Here is a 16,326-nt window from a genome sequence, read left to right on the forward strand (position 1 = left end):
TAAGAAGGGGAAAATAATAATTATTTAGGCTATATTATTTCAATTATTTCAAGGCTATAGCCTACAAAGAAAAACTTTGTGAAGCATTTGCGAGTGCGACACTAGGTTGGTAGGGACATAAAGTTCTCAGCATTTAAACAACATTTCATTGTATTAAATCACTATAGTTTAAAGTCTGTGACTTACTTATTAGGCTCAGTCTACAGTGCCTTTGAATTCATTTTTAGAAAGTCGAGTTTGGCAAGAGTCGGTGGCTTCAGTCTCACGCGATGGTGCCTGGAGAGCAGGCCAGCAGTGGAGAATATCCTCTCCTCGCTTGCAGAGCCACTGGGGATGCTAAAACACCCTTCGGGCCACTCTTGCCAGACTGGGCAGAGATGCAACATTTAAAACAATATATATATACACACTGTCGAAGTCGGAAGTTTTCATACACCTTTGCCAAATACATTTAAACTCAGTTTTTCCACAATTCCTGACATTTAATCTGAGTAAAAATTCCCTGTCTTAGGTCAGTTAGGATCACCACTTTATTTTAAGAATGTGAAATAACAGAATAATAGTAGAGAGAATCATTTCTTTCAGCTTTTATTTCTTTCATCACATTCCCAGTGGGTCAGAAAATGACATACACTCAATTAGTATTTGGTAGCAGTGGCTTTAAATGGTTTATCTTGGGTCAAACGTTTCAGGTAGCCTTCCACAAGCTTCCCACAATAAGTTGGGTGAATTTTGGCCCATTCCTCCTGACAGAGCTGGTTTAACTGAGTCAGGTTTGCAGGCCTCCTTTCTCCCACATGCTTTTTCAGTTCTGCCCACAAATTTTCTATGGGATTGAGGTCAGGGCTTTGTGATGGCCACTTTGTTGTCCTTTAGCCATTTTGCTACAACTTTGGAAGTATGCTTGGGGTCATTGTCCATTTGGAAGACCCATTTGTGACCAAGCTTTAACTTCTTGACTGATGTCTTGAGATGTTGCTTCAATATATCCACATAATTTCCCTGCCTCATGATGCCATCTATTTTGTGAAGTGCACAAGCCCCTCCTGCAGCAAAGCACCCCCACAACATGATGCTGCCACCCCCGTGCTTCACGGTTGGGATGGTGTACTTCAGCTTGCAAGCATCCCCCTTTTTTCCTCCAAACATAACGATGGTCATTATGGCCAAACTTCTATTTTTGTTTCATCAGACCAGACCAGAGGACATTTCTCCAACAAGTACGATCTTCGTCCCCATATGCAGTTGCAAACCGTAGTCTGGCTTTTTAATGGAGTTTTTGGAGCAGTGGCTTCTTCCTCGCTGAGCGGCCTTTCAGGTTATGTCGATATAGGACTTGTTTAACTGTGGATATAGATACTTTTGTACCTGTTTCGACAAGCTTCTTCACAAGGTCCTTTGCTGTTGTTCTGGGATTGATTTGCACTTTTTGCACCAATGTACGTTCATCTCTAGGAGACAGAATGCATCTCCTTCCTGAGCGGTATGACGGCTGCGTGGTCCCATGGTGTTTATATTTGCATACTATTGTTTGTACAGATGAACGTGGTACATTCAGGTGTTTGCAATTTGCTCCCAAGGATGAACCAGACATGTGGAGGTCTACAACAAAAGCAATGAGACACGGAGTTTGAAGGTAGGCCTTGAAATACATCGACAGGTACGAATTGTGAGAGTAATGTGTAAACGTTATATTGATTACTTTATTTTGTGGTGCCTAAAAGTGTTAATCTGTGATCTACGAAATGCTCTTAATCTATGAGCCGGAGATCGATTGCTCTGGTCACCATCATGCTTTCGGGATTTGTGTCTTTTCAGATTCCACAATGATTCTTTAGATGTGGACACTACATCACCACACTCCCTCTCTTGCTCTTGATCCTCATCTTTGTAAGTCACCTTGATTTTGCACCTGTGTGTTCTATCAATTTAGCAAACTCCATGACAGTAGCTAAAGCAAGGGGCTATAGCAGCACACAAGTAGACTACAAATGCATGCTGGGGTCAATTGAGCTCTACTGGAGGCTACTGGAATGAAATTGGAGCGGGCTAGAAGGCCAACGCTCCAGACTTTATGAATCTCCCTCTGGCTTCAGTCAAATTGGGCATGCTCTGCTCCTTGCTCTGCTCCAGCTCTGCTCCCACTCTCTGGTGCATAGGAGGGGTTTACCATGTGTTTTTATTGTCTCCGTATTCAAGTGCTCTGTTTTCAGGACCACCCAGTGAAACGGGTTGAACTGGTACTGCAGTGCCTTCCCCAGGAGACGCAGGCCCCCCCGGGCCACCAGACTACTCAGGACCACAAAGGCCGTAGGTAACCACACAACACACAACTCCGAAACAAACGTTTAAAAACTTTTTGCAGCAAAAACGAAAAGAACACTTTTTTATTTGACAAGTCAAGGTAGTTCCTCCCTGATGCATTCTGTTTTCTTCTGTTTGGTGCCTAATGTTATTTTCTGAAAGGTGCCAGAGGCCCAGCGGGGCACAAGGTGCCCCAATGGACCAAGAGGTCGTCTAGGTGCCTATGGCCTCCTGGGGCCCAAAGGTGACAAAGGCAGACGCAGGTGACCACTGAGATCAGCAGAGCTAACTGAGACAATTCTAGCTGTTTTAGCCTGTCCCTCTGATAACACGGTTCCTCTGCATCACCTGCAGGTCCCAAAGGCCATCCTGGTCAGTACCATTGAGGAACCCTACATTGTCTCCCTGGCCCCTCAGGATCATTAAGTCTACCTGAACCCCAACCCCAGGAGATGCAGGTAGCCTAGTATTTGGGCCAGTAAACAAAATGTTGCTGGATCGAATCCCTTAGCTGATAAGGTAAAAATCTGTCCCTGTCATTCTGCCCCTGAACAAGAAAGTTAACCTACTGTTCCCTGGTAGGCCGTCATTGTAAATAAGAATTTGTTCTTAACTGACTTGCCTTGTTAAATAAAGCGCACATTTTAATGCTGGGCCCTGTGGAAACTCTGGGCCTCATGGTAGCTGACCAACAGAAACAGGAGAGTTGTGTGTATGAGTGCGTGCCCCCTTACCCTCACACTGACTGATCGTGGTGTTTGTGTTCTCTCCTGGGTCCTAAGGGTCCTGCTGGGTTGCAAGGGCCCCCCAGGGAGAAACAGACTTGGAGACACGAGCCAGGCAGGCTCATGTCTGCAAGTCTTCAGCACCATGCCCTTCTGCTACTGCAACACCTGTGACTACGCCAGACACAACGGTAAGTCCTACTGGCTCTCCACCTCTGCGGCCGTGCCCATAATGCTCATGTCGGGCTGCGAAATCCTCGGCCACATCAGCAGCTGTGCCGTGTGTGAGAGACGCCCTCACAGCCAAGATCACAACGCCCCCAGCTGTCCCCTCGGATGGAGGAGTTTGTGGGCCAGCTACTCCTTCCTTATGGTGAGTGTGTTGGGGGGGTGGGGGATCTCTGTATGTGTGTATGACTTTATTGTCTGCAAAGTTGTTTGTGTGTGTGTGTGTGTGTGTGTGTGTGTGTGTGTGTGTGTGTGTGTGTGTGTGTGTGTGTGTGTGTGTGTGTGTGTGTGTGTGTGTGTGTGTGTGTGTGTGTGTGTGTGTGTGTGTGTGTGTTTGTACTATCCTCTCCTCTCTCCAGCACTCCGGAGCAGGTGGCGAGGGTCAGTCTCTGACCTCGTCGAGCAGCTGCCGGCGTGGAGTGGCACGTGCCAATACTTTGCCAATGTCTACAGCTTCTGGCTGACCCTTGTTACCCGAGCCGAGCAGTTTGGCACCACCCCCGTCCCTGGCGTGTTCCTCCAATCAACAGCGCCAGCAGGTCAGCCGATGCCACGTGTGTACCAAGGGCTGATGCACACACTGTATATATTCACACACCTTATGTCACCTATTTATTTTCTTTATTCTTTATTGTATTTTTATTGGATTGAGAGAGTTGGAGGTGAAAGATAGGAGAGAGAGAGTGCTGAAAGAGCAGTGGGCCGGATTTGAACCCAAGCTGTAAAAACACTCCAGGCCACGTCACCTCCTATTTCATCCATAAGTCAAGTTACCTCATACTATGATTACCGAACTTCCCTGACCCCTCTAAATCACTGCTATTTTGTTTTTTCCCAATTCTGTGCTAGCCCTGTCGGTTTTACACTGTATAGCCTTATACATTTGTCAACTCTTCGGGGCTACCACCATCATCAGGGATATTTCTTAGGAACCTGTTTTCATTTCCTACCTCTTCCACTGGATGTCTCCAGTCTTTGGAATTTGGTTGAGGTTATTCCTTTGTGCAATGAAGAAATAGGCCAACTAGGAACTGGGTCCACTTTTGTGAGTTGCGCAAGATGTGAAAAGTGGCGCTGGTTTGTTGTCTTCCTGTATTGAACACAGATTGCCCTGTCTACAATTTGATAGATTATTAACGTTTAAAAATACCTAAAGTTGTATTACAAAAGTAGTTTGAAATATTTTGGCAAAGTTTATAGGCAACTTTTGAAATATTTTGTAGTGACGTTGCGTTTTTTGTAAGCTGTTGTTTTCTGGATCAAACACGCTTTATAAATGGACATTTTGGATATATATGGACGGAATTAATCAAATGTGATGTTTATGGGACATATTGGAGTGCCAACAAAAGAAGCTTGTCAAAGGTAATGCATGTTTTATATTTTATTTCAGCGTTTTGTGTAGCGCCTGCAGGGTTGAAATATGCTAACTCCTTTGTTTACTGCTAGTGCAGATGGTGCAGGCTATCAGATAATAGCTTCTTATGCTTTCGCCGAAAAACATTTTTAAAATCTGACATGTTGGCTTGTCATGTTTTGTCTTATATTGTCTTGTCATTTTGCTTTTCCTTCTGTTCGTTTTCCCCCTGCTGGTCTTTTTAGGTTCGTTCCCCTTTTTCTCTCTCCCTCTCTCTCTCTCTCTCTTCTCTCTATCGTTCCGTTCCTGCTCCCAGCTGTTCCTATTCCCCTAATCTATCATTTAGTCTTCCCACACCTGTTCCCTATCTTTTCCCCTGATTAGAGTCCCTATTTCTCCCCTTGTTTTCCGTTTCTGTCCTGTCGGATCCTTGTATATTGTTCACCGTGCTGTGTCTTTGTATCGCCCTGTCGTGTCGTGTTTCCCTCAGATGCTGCGTGGTGAGCAGGTGTCTGAGTCTGCTACGGTCAAGTGCCTTCCCGAGGCAACCTGCAGTTTATGATCGAGTCTCCAGTCTGTTCTCGTCATTACGAGTGGAATTGTTCTTTATGCTTTATTTACCGCTCCGATTTGTCTAGGAGTATTGAAGATTTACTTTACTGGATTAAAGACTCTGTTTTCGCCAAGTCGCTTTTGGGTCCTCATTCACCTGCATAACAGGCTGGATTCACAACGAGTGTAGCTTTAATTGAGTATCTTACATGTGTGATTTAATGAAAGTTTGAATTATATAGCATTTTATTTGAATCTGGCGCTCTGCATTTTCCCTGGCAATTGGCCAGTCGAGACATTTGCGTCCCGCCTATCCCTAACTAGTTTTAACAAAACCATATTGTGGATTGCTGTCTATCCCTGTCGATGGACTGCTTTCAATGTAAGGAAACAAATATATAAAGTGTGGAAGATGTAATTTCGCTGAATAATCCTTTCAACTAACTTCTTGATGGTGGGCATTGGCCAGGCAATAGGCACACAATGGTTATGCACTGATCAACCTGCATTGAGCACCTCCCAGACCAGGAAGTGAAAGCTAAAAGACACAGCATGCCTTAATCAGAACTCATCTTAACACGTGTAGTTGAAGTAAACAATAATATTATGTTCTTATATCAATACCCATGTCATAATGTTGTAATGTATATCATTTACACTACTGCTATTACAGCTTCAAATGCACTGGTCCCATGTATTCGTACATCATACAGTATCTGTGTTATATTCCTGTTTGTAGTTGTGCAAAATGAAATGACAACATTAAATAGTTTCCTTCCGTTGCCCGTGTCGGTGTAAATATTCATTTTGTTGGTGCTGTTAACAGTGGTGCTCTTATAGTTTTGAATTTGCTATCAAATTGTGCTATGCCATGTTTGTATTACAGATAAGTAAACGTTTGTATTCTTTGAAAGTTTCATCCACAAGAACAAAAATCCCTTTAAATCATGTTGTGATTTACAGGGACCTTTTCCATTAACTTTACCAAGTGCCCTTTGAGTACTACAATGTGGGTTACTATTGAAAAAACATACAGTGCCTTGCGAAAGTATTCAGCCCCCTTGAACTTTGTGACCTTTTGCCACATTTCAGGCTTCAAACATAAAGATATAACACTGTATTGTTTTGTGAAGAATCAACAACAAGTGGGACACAATCATGAAGTGGAATGACATTTATTGGATATTTCAAACTTTTTTTTAAAATCAAAAACTGAAAAATTGGGCGTGCAAAATTATTCAGCCCCTTTACTTTCAGTGCAGCAAACTCTCTCCAGAAGTTCAGTGAGGATCTCTGAATGATCCAATGTTGACCTAAATGACTAATGATGATAAATACAATCCACCTGTGTGTAATCAAGTCTCCGTATAAATGCACCTGCACTGTGATAGTCTCAGAGGTCCGTTAAAAGCGCAGAGAGCATCATGAAGAACAAGGAACACACCAGGCAGGTCCGAGATACTGTTGTGAAGAAGTTTAAAGCCGGATTTGGATACAAAAAGATTTCCCAAGCTTTAAACATCCCAAGGAGCACTGTGCAAGTGATAATATTGAAATGGAAGGAGTATCAGACCACTGCAAATCTACCAAGACCTGGCCGTCCCTCTAAACTTTCAGCTCATATAAGGAGAAGAGTGATCAGAGATGCAGCCAAGAGGCCCATGATCACTCTGGATGAACTGCAGAGATCTGCAGCTGAGGTGGGAGACTCTGTCCATAGGACAACAATCAGTCGTATATTGCACAAATCTGGCCTTTATGGAAGAGTGGCAAGAAGAAAGCCATTTCTTAAAGATATCCATAAAAAGTGTCGTTTAAAGTTTGTCACAAGCCACCTGGGAGACACACCAAACATGTGGAAGAAGGTGCTCTGGTCAGATGAAACCAAAATTGAACTTTTTGGCAACAATACAAAACGTTATGTTTGGCGTAAAAGCAACACAGCTCATCAACCTGAACACTGTCAAACATGGTGGTGGCAGCATCATGGTTTGGGCCTGCTTTTCTTCAGCAGGGACAGGGAAGATGGTTAAAATTGATGGGAAGATGGATGGAGCCAAATACAGGACCATTCTGGAAGAAAACCTGATGGAGTCTGCAAAAGACCTGAGACTGGGACGGAGATTTGTCTTCCAACAAGACAATGATCCAAAACATAAAGCAACATCTACAATGGAATGGTTAAAAAATAAACATATCCAGGTGTTAGAATGGCCAAGTCAAAGTCCAGACCTGAATCAAATCGAGAATCTGTGGAAAGAACTGAAAGCTGCTGTTCACAAATGCTCTCCATCCAACCTCACTGAGCTCGAGCTGTTTTGCAAGGAGGAATGGGAAAAAATTTCGGTCTCTCGATGTGCAAAACTGATAGAGACATACCCCAAGCGACTTACAGCTGTAATCGCAGCAAAAGGTGGCGCTACAAAGTATTAACTTAAGGGGGCTGAATAATTTTGCACGCCCAATTTTTCCGTTTTTGATTTGTTACATTTTTTTGAAATATCCAATAAATGTCGTTCCACTTCATGATTGTGTCCCACTTGTTGTTGATTCTTCACAAAAAAATACAGTTTTATATCTTTATGTTTGAAGCCTGAAATGTGGCAAAAGGTCGCAAAGTTCAAGGGGGCCGAATACTTTCGCAAGGCACTGTATGTATCAGAGTAAACTGTAAATACCAAAAGCACAATCACATAATACACCAGGAGTCCGAGCTCTTCCACAGCGGGTTGAAGTTCATATTTATTTCTATCGACAACAGAACCCATGTGACAATCAGCATACAGTACTTCATTTTCGCAAACATTTTTTTTCTTCTTTTCCTTTTTAGAAATAAGACAGATGACTCTGACAGTGCTGTGCTCTCTCTACCTTTCACAGTGCTGTGCTCTCTCTACCTTTCACAGTGCTGTGCTCTCTCTACCTTTCACAGTGCACATATTCTATACAGACACAAAAGAGATTGTACATCGTTATACATTTCAGACCTGCGCCGACCAACCGTGTGGGGCAGAAAAGTTCATGTTTACAACAATCATTTCAGAGTTGACCTGCATACAGTGTAGCTTGGCACACACTAACACACACTAACACACACTCACACACACATACAGGTATAAAGGACTCGGTGGGACCTCCGTGTTGATTTCTCAATGGAAGGGGTACTGCACTGGCTTAACCAGTTAGGTTGTTCATGCTACTCCTAGGTTTCCGTTCCACAATTCCTGTAGGACTGCTGCTCATGTCTGCCAATGAATGGACAGATTTGGGGATCGAGCCGTTTATTGGTCTCTCACCCATGTTATTCCCCAACAGCACTACAGTACACTGCACCTTAAACAACCTCAAAGGGATTCATTGCTTGATGTAGGACCATCCCCCAACACAGATCTATAGTTAGATTACCCAAATCCTAACCTTAACCTAGGAGATCATTAAGAAATCTGGCCCTGGAGCAACTGTTAGAGGCAACTCCTGAGTCACCCATGACTTCAGTCACACCCCTATTGCCCATGCAGGTGCATGCTGGTCTATGGAGGACAGGAATAGGAGGGGGGGGTACATCTAAAACAGTTTGGCAATGTAGACATTGCATTTCTTACGTGCAAAAGATAACCTCTTTAGATGATGTAGAAGGTAGAGAGGGAGTGGAGGGGTAGCTGGACATGGATCCAGCCTAATTCAGTGTGATGGAGGATGATGGGTAGTGCAGTTTTTCATTATTAATCTTTACTTTACAAAGCCTTGATCTGTAGGCCCTTGTGTAACCCATGTCCTTATACTTGGGCAGAGCTGTGGCCACCCTACAGGTCCTTATCATCTGATCCCTAAAATGGATGCTGCCAAGCAGCCAATCACAGGGGACAATGCGTCACAGACAGCCAGTCACGGATGATGGCATGTCACAGACAGCCAATCATCTGTGATCATACCACCCAGCCAACCAGTGACAACGTATTACATGGCACGGCTCTACTACTCTACATTTTACCCAAAAATATATAAGCACATTTTTCCAAAGTTATTTCTCAAGCAAGTGCATAATATACACATATTCTCATATTCTGCCGTAAGTTTAAGTTTTTGTCTAAAAGTTCAGGCGTGGATTCAGGCGTGGATTGTTCCGGCTGGTTGTTAGTGTGGATTGAGTTCCGAATCTACTCTGTGGGAAGATGCCCTCAATGTGCCTGGCAGAGTAGGAGAGCTGACCTGTGCCAGCTATTGCCACCAACCCATATTAGATAACCAACCCTTGCAAAGTGCAACCTCACCAACAATTTACCTCAGCAGGCTGGTTTGGGATAATAGGTTTGTCCTTAGGTTTATCTCCCTGACCCACCCTTGTTTCTATCTTAGTGTTGTGTACTATGTACATGCTAGCCAACCCATAAATCCTTGTCAAAGGCTCTGACTGACTACACAGCTTGTAAACTTTTACAAACTGAAGCACAAGATTCCTGACCTGTTCTAGGACTAAGTATTGTACATACTAGAACACATTGGCCCAAGGGCTAATGGCAACCAGAGCCATGTATTTAGATCGAAATATATGGCTCTGATAGTCAGAATGTCCTCCATTCAAAAGAATGCTTTGAGTACTGGAAATTCATTGAGCATTTGGCATAAATAATTATCCGTGATAGATTACGCTTTAAAATGTAAAATACCAAAACGAAAACATAAAAGAAACATTGGATTGCTCTACATCTACATAGTTTTTGCTGCTTTATCCCTTTTTGTTTAGAAAATATTTATTCGTACTAAGTATTTTACATGGAGTCACTTGAAATAGAAAAATATCAAATATCACCAGTGATGATGAGAGAACATTACAACCTGAACAAGCGGAAATATTGCTATGGTAACCACCATTGTCCTTTGACATCAGCGATCCCCTCCCTGCTCTTATTGGCTGCCCCTGACCCCCGTGATGCGGAGTAGGCCAATCAGTAGGCACAAAGTCTAGATGGGGATTGGGCGTGGGGCCAAGTGGGTTATAGTTAATCATTGGTTATAGTCAGATGGCTGTGTCCCAGAACACAGTGGTCTGAGTGGGGTACGGGGGCGGCTGGATCTTTTTGGCCCCGTTGTTCTTCTGCTTGCACAGGTTCCTGTCTGGGTGGTTTCTGTCTGGGGGCCGCTGCCTGGAGCGGATCTCCATGCATAGGGTGCGCTTCCTCTCGATCTGCTCCAGCATGGTGCTGTCCCCACACATCCACGGCATCTGGGGTACCTAAAGAAAAGTGGAGAAGAGCAGTAGGCAACCAGGGAACGTAAATCAAGCACTTCCTAAGAATGATAGAAAACAAGATAGATATTGATCCAGGTCTGCAGTAGGGGCCAATCTGTTTTATTAGTAGTATTTTTTTAAACCTTTTTTAACCAGGTAAGTCAGTTGAGAACAAGTTATAATTTACAACTGCGACCTGGCAAAGCAGTGTGACACAAACAACCACACAGAGTTACACATGGAATAAACAAACAGTCAATAACACAATAGAACAGCCTATATACAGTGTGTGCAAATGAAGTAAGATTAGGGAGCTAAGGCAATAAAAAGGCCGGCCATAGTGGTGAAATAATTACAATTTAGCAATTAAACACAGGAGTGACAGATGTGCAGAAGATGAATGTGCAAGTCGAGATATTATATATGGGGATGAGGTAGTTGGGGGGGAGGGGCTATTTACAGATGACCTATGTATAGGTGCAATGACCTGTAAGCTGCTCTGATAGCTGATGGTTAAAGTTAGTGAGGGAAATATGAGTCTCCAGCTTCAGTGATTTTTGTAATTTGTTCCAGTCATTGGCAGCAGAGAACTGGAAGGAAAGGCGGCCAAAGGGGGAATTGGCTTTGGAGGTGACCAGTGAAATATACCTGCTGGAGCGTGTGCTACAGGTGGGTGCTGCTAAGGTGACCAGTGAGCTGAGATAAGGTGGGGCTTATAGATGACCTGGAGCCAGTGGGTTTGGCAACGAATTTGAAGCGAGGGCCAGCCAACGAGAGCATACAGGTTGCAGTGGTGGGTAGTATATGGGGCTTTGGTGACGAAACGGATGGCACTGTGATAGACTGTATCCAATTTGCTGAGTAGAGTGTTGAAGGCTATTTTGTAAATGACATCGCCGAAGTCAAGGATCAGTAGGACAGTCAGTTTTATGGGGGTATGTTTGGCAGCATGAGAGAAGGATGCTTTGTTGCGAAATAGGAAGCCGATGCTGGATTTAATTTTGGATTGGAGATGCTTAATATGAATCTGGAAGGGGAGTTTACAGTCTAACCAGACACCTAGGTATTTGTAGTTGTCCACATACTCTAAGTCAGTGCCGTCCAGAGTAGTGATACTAGGCGGGTGGGCAGTTGCGGGCAGCGATCGGTTGAAAGCATGCATTTAGTTTTATTTGCATTTAAGAGCAGTTGGAGGCCACGGAAGGAGAGTTGTATGGCATTGAAGATCGTCTGGAGGTTAATACAAAGAATGGCCAAAAGAAGGGCCAGAAGTATACAGAATGGTGTCGTCTAGGTAGAGGTGGATCAGAGAATCACCAGCTTCAAAAGCAACATCATTGATGTATACAGAGAGAATTGAACCCTGTGGTGTTCATAGAGACTGCCAGAGGTCCGGACAACAGGCCCTCCGATTTGATACACTGAACTCTGTCTGAGAAGTAGTTGGTGAAACGGGCGAGGCAGTCATTTGAGAAACCAAGGCTGTTGAGTCTACCAATAAGAATGCGGTGATTGACAGAGTCGAAAGCATTGGCCAGGTCGATGAATACGGCTGCACATTATTGTCTTTTTTCGATGGCGATTATGATATTGTTTAGGACCTTGAGCATAGCTGAGGTGCACCCATGACCAGCTCAGAAACCAGATTGCATAGCGGAGAAGGTATGGTGGGATTCGAAATGGATGGTGATCTGTTTGTTAACTTGACTTTCGAAGACCTTAGAAAGGTAGGATAGATATAGGTCTGTAGCAGTTTGGGTCTAGAGTGTCTCCCCATTTGAAGAGAAGGATGACTTCGGCAGCTTTGGGGATCTCAGAAGATACGAAAAAGAGGTTGAACAGGCTAGTAATAGGGGTTGCAACAATTTCGGCGGATAATTTTAGAAAGAGAGGGTCCAGATTGTCTAGCCCGGCTGATTTGTAGGGGTCCATATTTTGCAGCTCTTTCAGAACGTCAGCTATCTGGATTTGGGTGAAGGAGAAATGGGGGAGGCTTGGGCAAGTTGCTGCGGGGGGTGCAGAGCTGTTGACCGGTGTAGGGGTAGCCAGGTGGAAAGCAAGGCCAGCCGTAGAATAATTTTTATTGAAATTCTCGATAATTGTAGATTTATTGGCAGCATATGTCTTCGAATTACCTGTGCCTCTGGTGCTTGCCTCTGTGGGGTCCCCAAGGGAGAGGGTGTAACTGGGGCAGAGAAGGAGCGGCCATACTTCGGAAGTGCTGGTTTCAGTTCTATAAAGAGGGACAATGTATTTAAATTAATACATTTAGCTCACTCTTTCAATAGTTTATATGCAACAAAACTAAAAGTTATGGTGAAGCAATACACAGTTATAAGCCTAATCACAATCGCAAACCCTTACTAATCATCTCTCAGCATGTTTTATGTCTTGTCTATAAGATAACACTTGGAATCACATTTCATTTTATGTTGTGCAGCCTAGGCTTCTAGCTATTTAGACTACAGTGTGTTTCAAAGGGCACCTGCACCTGGTCTCAGTATTCCCGCCAAACCAGAGGAAATCACCTTTCTTGAGTTTGAAACTGCACCGTGATGAGAACAGTTGGCCAAGGTAAGTTTCTTATTTCGTGTGAAATGTTTCGTGAAAATTCGTGAAAATTGTGTTTGTTCTTTTAATTTTCAAACTTTACTGATTTAGTATGAAATATCCTTATAATTAATTAAAATGTTCTTCAAATGACAATAAAGGTGACGGACAATATGCTAACTAAATTAGCCTAGCAAGCTAGCTAACAAGCACACTCAAAATATGTTTTATTGTCACACACACCGGATAGGTGCAGTGAAATGTGTTGTTTTACAGCATGTGTCAAACTCATTCCACAGAGGGCCGAGTCACCCGAGTGCCTGCGGGTTTTTACTCCATCCTTGTACTTGATTGAAGAACTACCTTTGTTTTATGTACATTTTAGTTACCCATGTAACCCAGTCAGAGAATGTTCAAATTGTTTGATTATGGATATGCTACTTGCATGTTATTGCAATCAACAGTATAGCATCTCTAAACTTTGCAGATTATTGTGCTTGATGAGGACATGTTTAGTGCATGTCAATCATTTACCACAGTCACTTCCTGGTGTCTGGTTGTGTTGAGCTGCATGTGCATTTTAAAATATGCTATCCTCACCTGTATTGCCAGTTCCCAACATCATTGGCGGACTGCCAGCAGGTCTTCCATGCCGAGTTGGTGTGGCCGTCGATGATTGTTGCCCTGATACACCGTTCTTCTCTTGTGCTTTTGATTGCTCAAAGTTGTAGTTCCCCCTATCTCTGCTATCACGCCTGGGCAAGACATCTGAGCTGTAACCCACCCGGTCTTTGTCACGCCTAGGATCTACGCCATTGGCACTCTTGCCATAGCTATCGCGCCGGGGGGGCAGTTCTGAGCCATTGCAGCTTCTGTCCTTGCTGTCACGCCTGGCTTCAAGGCCATGTCTGGCGGACTCTTTGATGTCCTGTCGGGGTAAGAGCTCCATTCCATTGTAACTTCGTTCTTTGCCCTCTTGTCTAGACTCCAGGCCGTAGCTCGCCCTGTCTCGGTCTTTGCTATTACGTCTGCACTCAAGGCCATTTCTGGGTGAATCTTTGCAATTTTGTCTGGGTAGGAGCTCTGGTGGCTGATCAATTCGTTCTTTGCTGTCATGTCTCGAATCCATTTCGTTCCTGGTTCGGTCTTTGCTATCTTGCCTGGGTAGAAGTTCCGGTGGGTTCTGGTGGCTGAGCCTTTCTTTGCTGTCTGGTCTGGACTCCACACCATTCCTGGGAGAGTCTTTACTGTCCTGCCTTAGTAAAGGCTCCATGCAGTGGACACTTCTGTCTTTGCTATTGCGTCTAGGCATCAATTCTATGTTATTGCAGCCCCTGTCCTTGCTGTCCCGTCTGACAGGCGGGGGCTCAATATTTGTGCAACCCCGATCTTTACTGTCTCTTGTCATAGGCAAGGGCTCCACACTATTACAACCCCGGTCTCTGCTGTCCCGTTTCATAGGCAGGGGTTCAGCACTGCTACAGCCCCTGTCCTTGGTGTCGCGTCTGTGAGAAGACGACTCTTTGCTACGTTCCTTACTCTCCCGTTTGGACTCCTTGCTCTCCCGTTTGGACTCCTTGCTGTGACTGTGCCGCTCCTTGCCGTCACGTTTGGACTCGCTGTTAGGCTTACACTTGGACTCGGCTATAACAGAGGAGAAACACAGTCAGACACCAGAAAATACCAAGTTTCTTTAAGTCCCTAGTTATTAGTTGGGCCTAGTGGTATCTACTGTTATTTCCTAGGAGAAACACAGACAAAAACCTTAAAAAGCCAAGTTCCTGCATGTCCTTACCAATTAGTTAGTAGTTGTGGCGCAATGCCATATTCTGTTACTTCAACACAACATAACTAGTAAACATAACCTATATAAAAATGAACAATTGTATTAAAGCACTGCACTAACGCTATACGGCCACTTGGTTTCACCCATGCGCTGTGGGTACTATGAACCACTGGGATGAGACAAGGTCCTTTTGCCTGAATTACTGGGAAATGCTGTTGTTTCATTTGACAGATGTCATGGAGACATCCATGATGTGAATTGCATAGATGCTATTACCAATGGGTAGGTTAAAGGCTCAGTAACCACTTTCAATGCATTCTTGTTTAACACATTTATTTGCTGTTTTAATCGGTCATATTTGGTGAAATATTTATAAAACAATGCAGTTGGTATACATGGCAATTGTAATGTTCTATCTCTTTCTGCTTGTCTCTCTCTATTAGGCTAAAAGACAACACAAAACTGTGCATCAATAAGACATTACTGCATATGCATGAAGAGGACAGAGCCAACAAATGATCCCACAAGCCAATTAAAGCTAAGAAATTCACAGAATTTGCATAAAAGGCCAGATGAAAACATTTGCCAGAACCACCAGCGTATATTTCCTACATTCTGAGAAGATTGTGGTGTTACAATTCCGGGAAGACAGCATCTGTCATAGATTGGGGCTTCTTTCTCTCTCCTGATTGGTGACTGTGAAGCGGTTTCCCTGATTGGTTCAATCTTTACTAGCTGATTGGGCCAAGATAGGAATAGAACTCTCTAATCAGGTGTAAATGTCTTGGTTGTCTCTTAGGAAGCCTACTGCTGCTGCACATGATCAGTTGGAAGCTGGAGTGACCTGCGCTGCGATTGGCCCACTTCCCCACAGGGAGGGATGCTGCAAATAAGAGAGGCTCCTTCTTCTGTTGCTATGACTGGGTTGGAGTTGGTGGTTGCTATGAAGCTCTCGGAGTTAAGAACAGATTGACACGTGCCCAGTCATTTTTTATGTATAGCCCGAGATGGGTTCAAATGCACTCAACCAGTGGGAATTCCCCCATGGAGTTAGTTGCTATGTTAGATCTCTCTCCAAATCATCAGCCAATCTGATAAAAACCCAATAACACACTTCACTGCTCTTGTGACCATAATTAAGTCCTGGATACCTACACACAATTTACTCTTTTACAATTTGTAATACAGTATTGTGTGCATATGCAATGAATAGCCTATGTGGTTTCAAACACAAATTCATATTTTATTTCTTTGCATTAGGCCCATTCAAATTTCAGGCCATGTGTCAACAGGGGTCATTAATTAGGAGAAAATCAATGGCTGAATTATGCATACACATTAAATAAATAAATCCACGATTGAATATAAAGATTACAGGATGGTTGACAAAGCATGAATATGGAAAACCAGTTCTGAAGTTTTATAAATAAATATTAACCTCCGGAGTTGGGTAACTATCTGGATTCACCATTTGTGCAATTTTGGAAAAGTACTGGACGCATTGGCCTCCTGTGTTTAAACATGTTTACATATTTAAGAGTAATGCTGTGCGGTGGCTTAATGCCAGTGCGTGGTTTGAGAGGCATGCCGACCG

At 43.7% G+C, this 16,326-nt stretch overlaps 1 protein-coding gene across 3 annotated transcripts in view; it reads right to left on the reverse strand.

Moving 5' to 3' along the window:
* Positions 1 to 7,771: 7,771 nt before the first annotated feature.
* Positions 7,772 to 16,326, reverse strand: part of LOC124009079 (neuronal tyrosine-phosphorylated phosphoinositide-3-kinase adapter 2-like) — a 28,331-nt gene continuing 19,776 nt past the window's right edge. For all 3 annotated transcript variants that reach the window (XM_046320581.1, XM_046320580.1, XM_046320579.1), the window contains 3 exons: positions 13,547 to 14,590; positions 12,532 to 12,629; positions 7,772 to 10,399 (listed from right to left, as the gene is read on the reverse strand). In XM_046320581.1, the coding sequence (XP_046176537.1) occupies positions 10,184 to 10,399; positions 12,532 to 12,629; positions 13,547 to 14,590 (1,358 nt within the window). In that variant the 3' untranslated portion in view covers positions 7,772 to 10,183. The remainder of the gene's footprint in view (positions 10,400 to 12,531; positions 12,630 to 13,546; positions 14,591 to 16,326) is intronic.

Source organism: Oncorhynchus gorbuscha, linkage group LG22 (genome assembly GCF_021184085.1).
Source record: "Oncorhynchus gorbuscha isolate QuinsamMale2020 ecotype Even-year linkage group LG22, OgorEven_v1.0, whole genome shotgun sequence".
Lineage (NCBI taxonomy): Eukaryota > Metazoa > Chordata > Actinopteri > Salmoniformes > Salmonidae > Oncorhynchus > Oncorhynchus gorbuscha.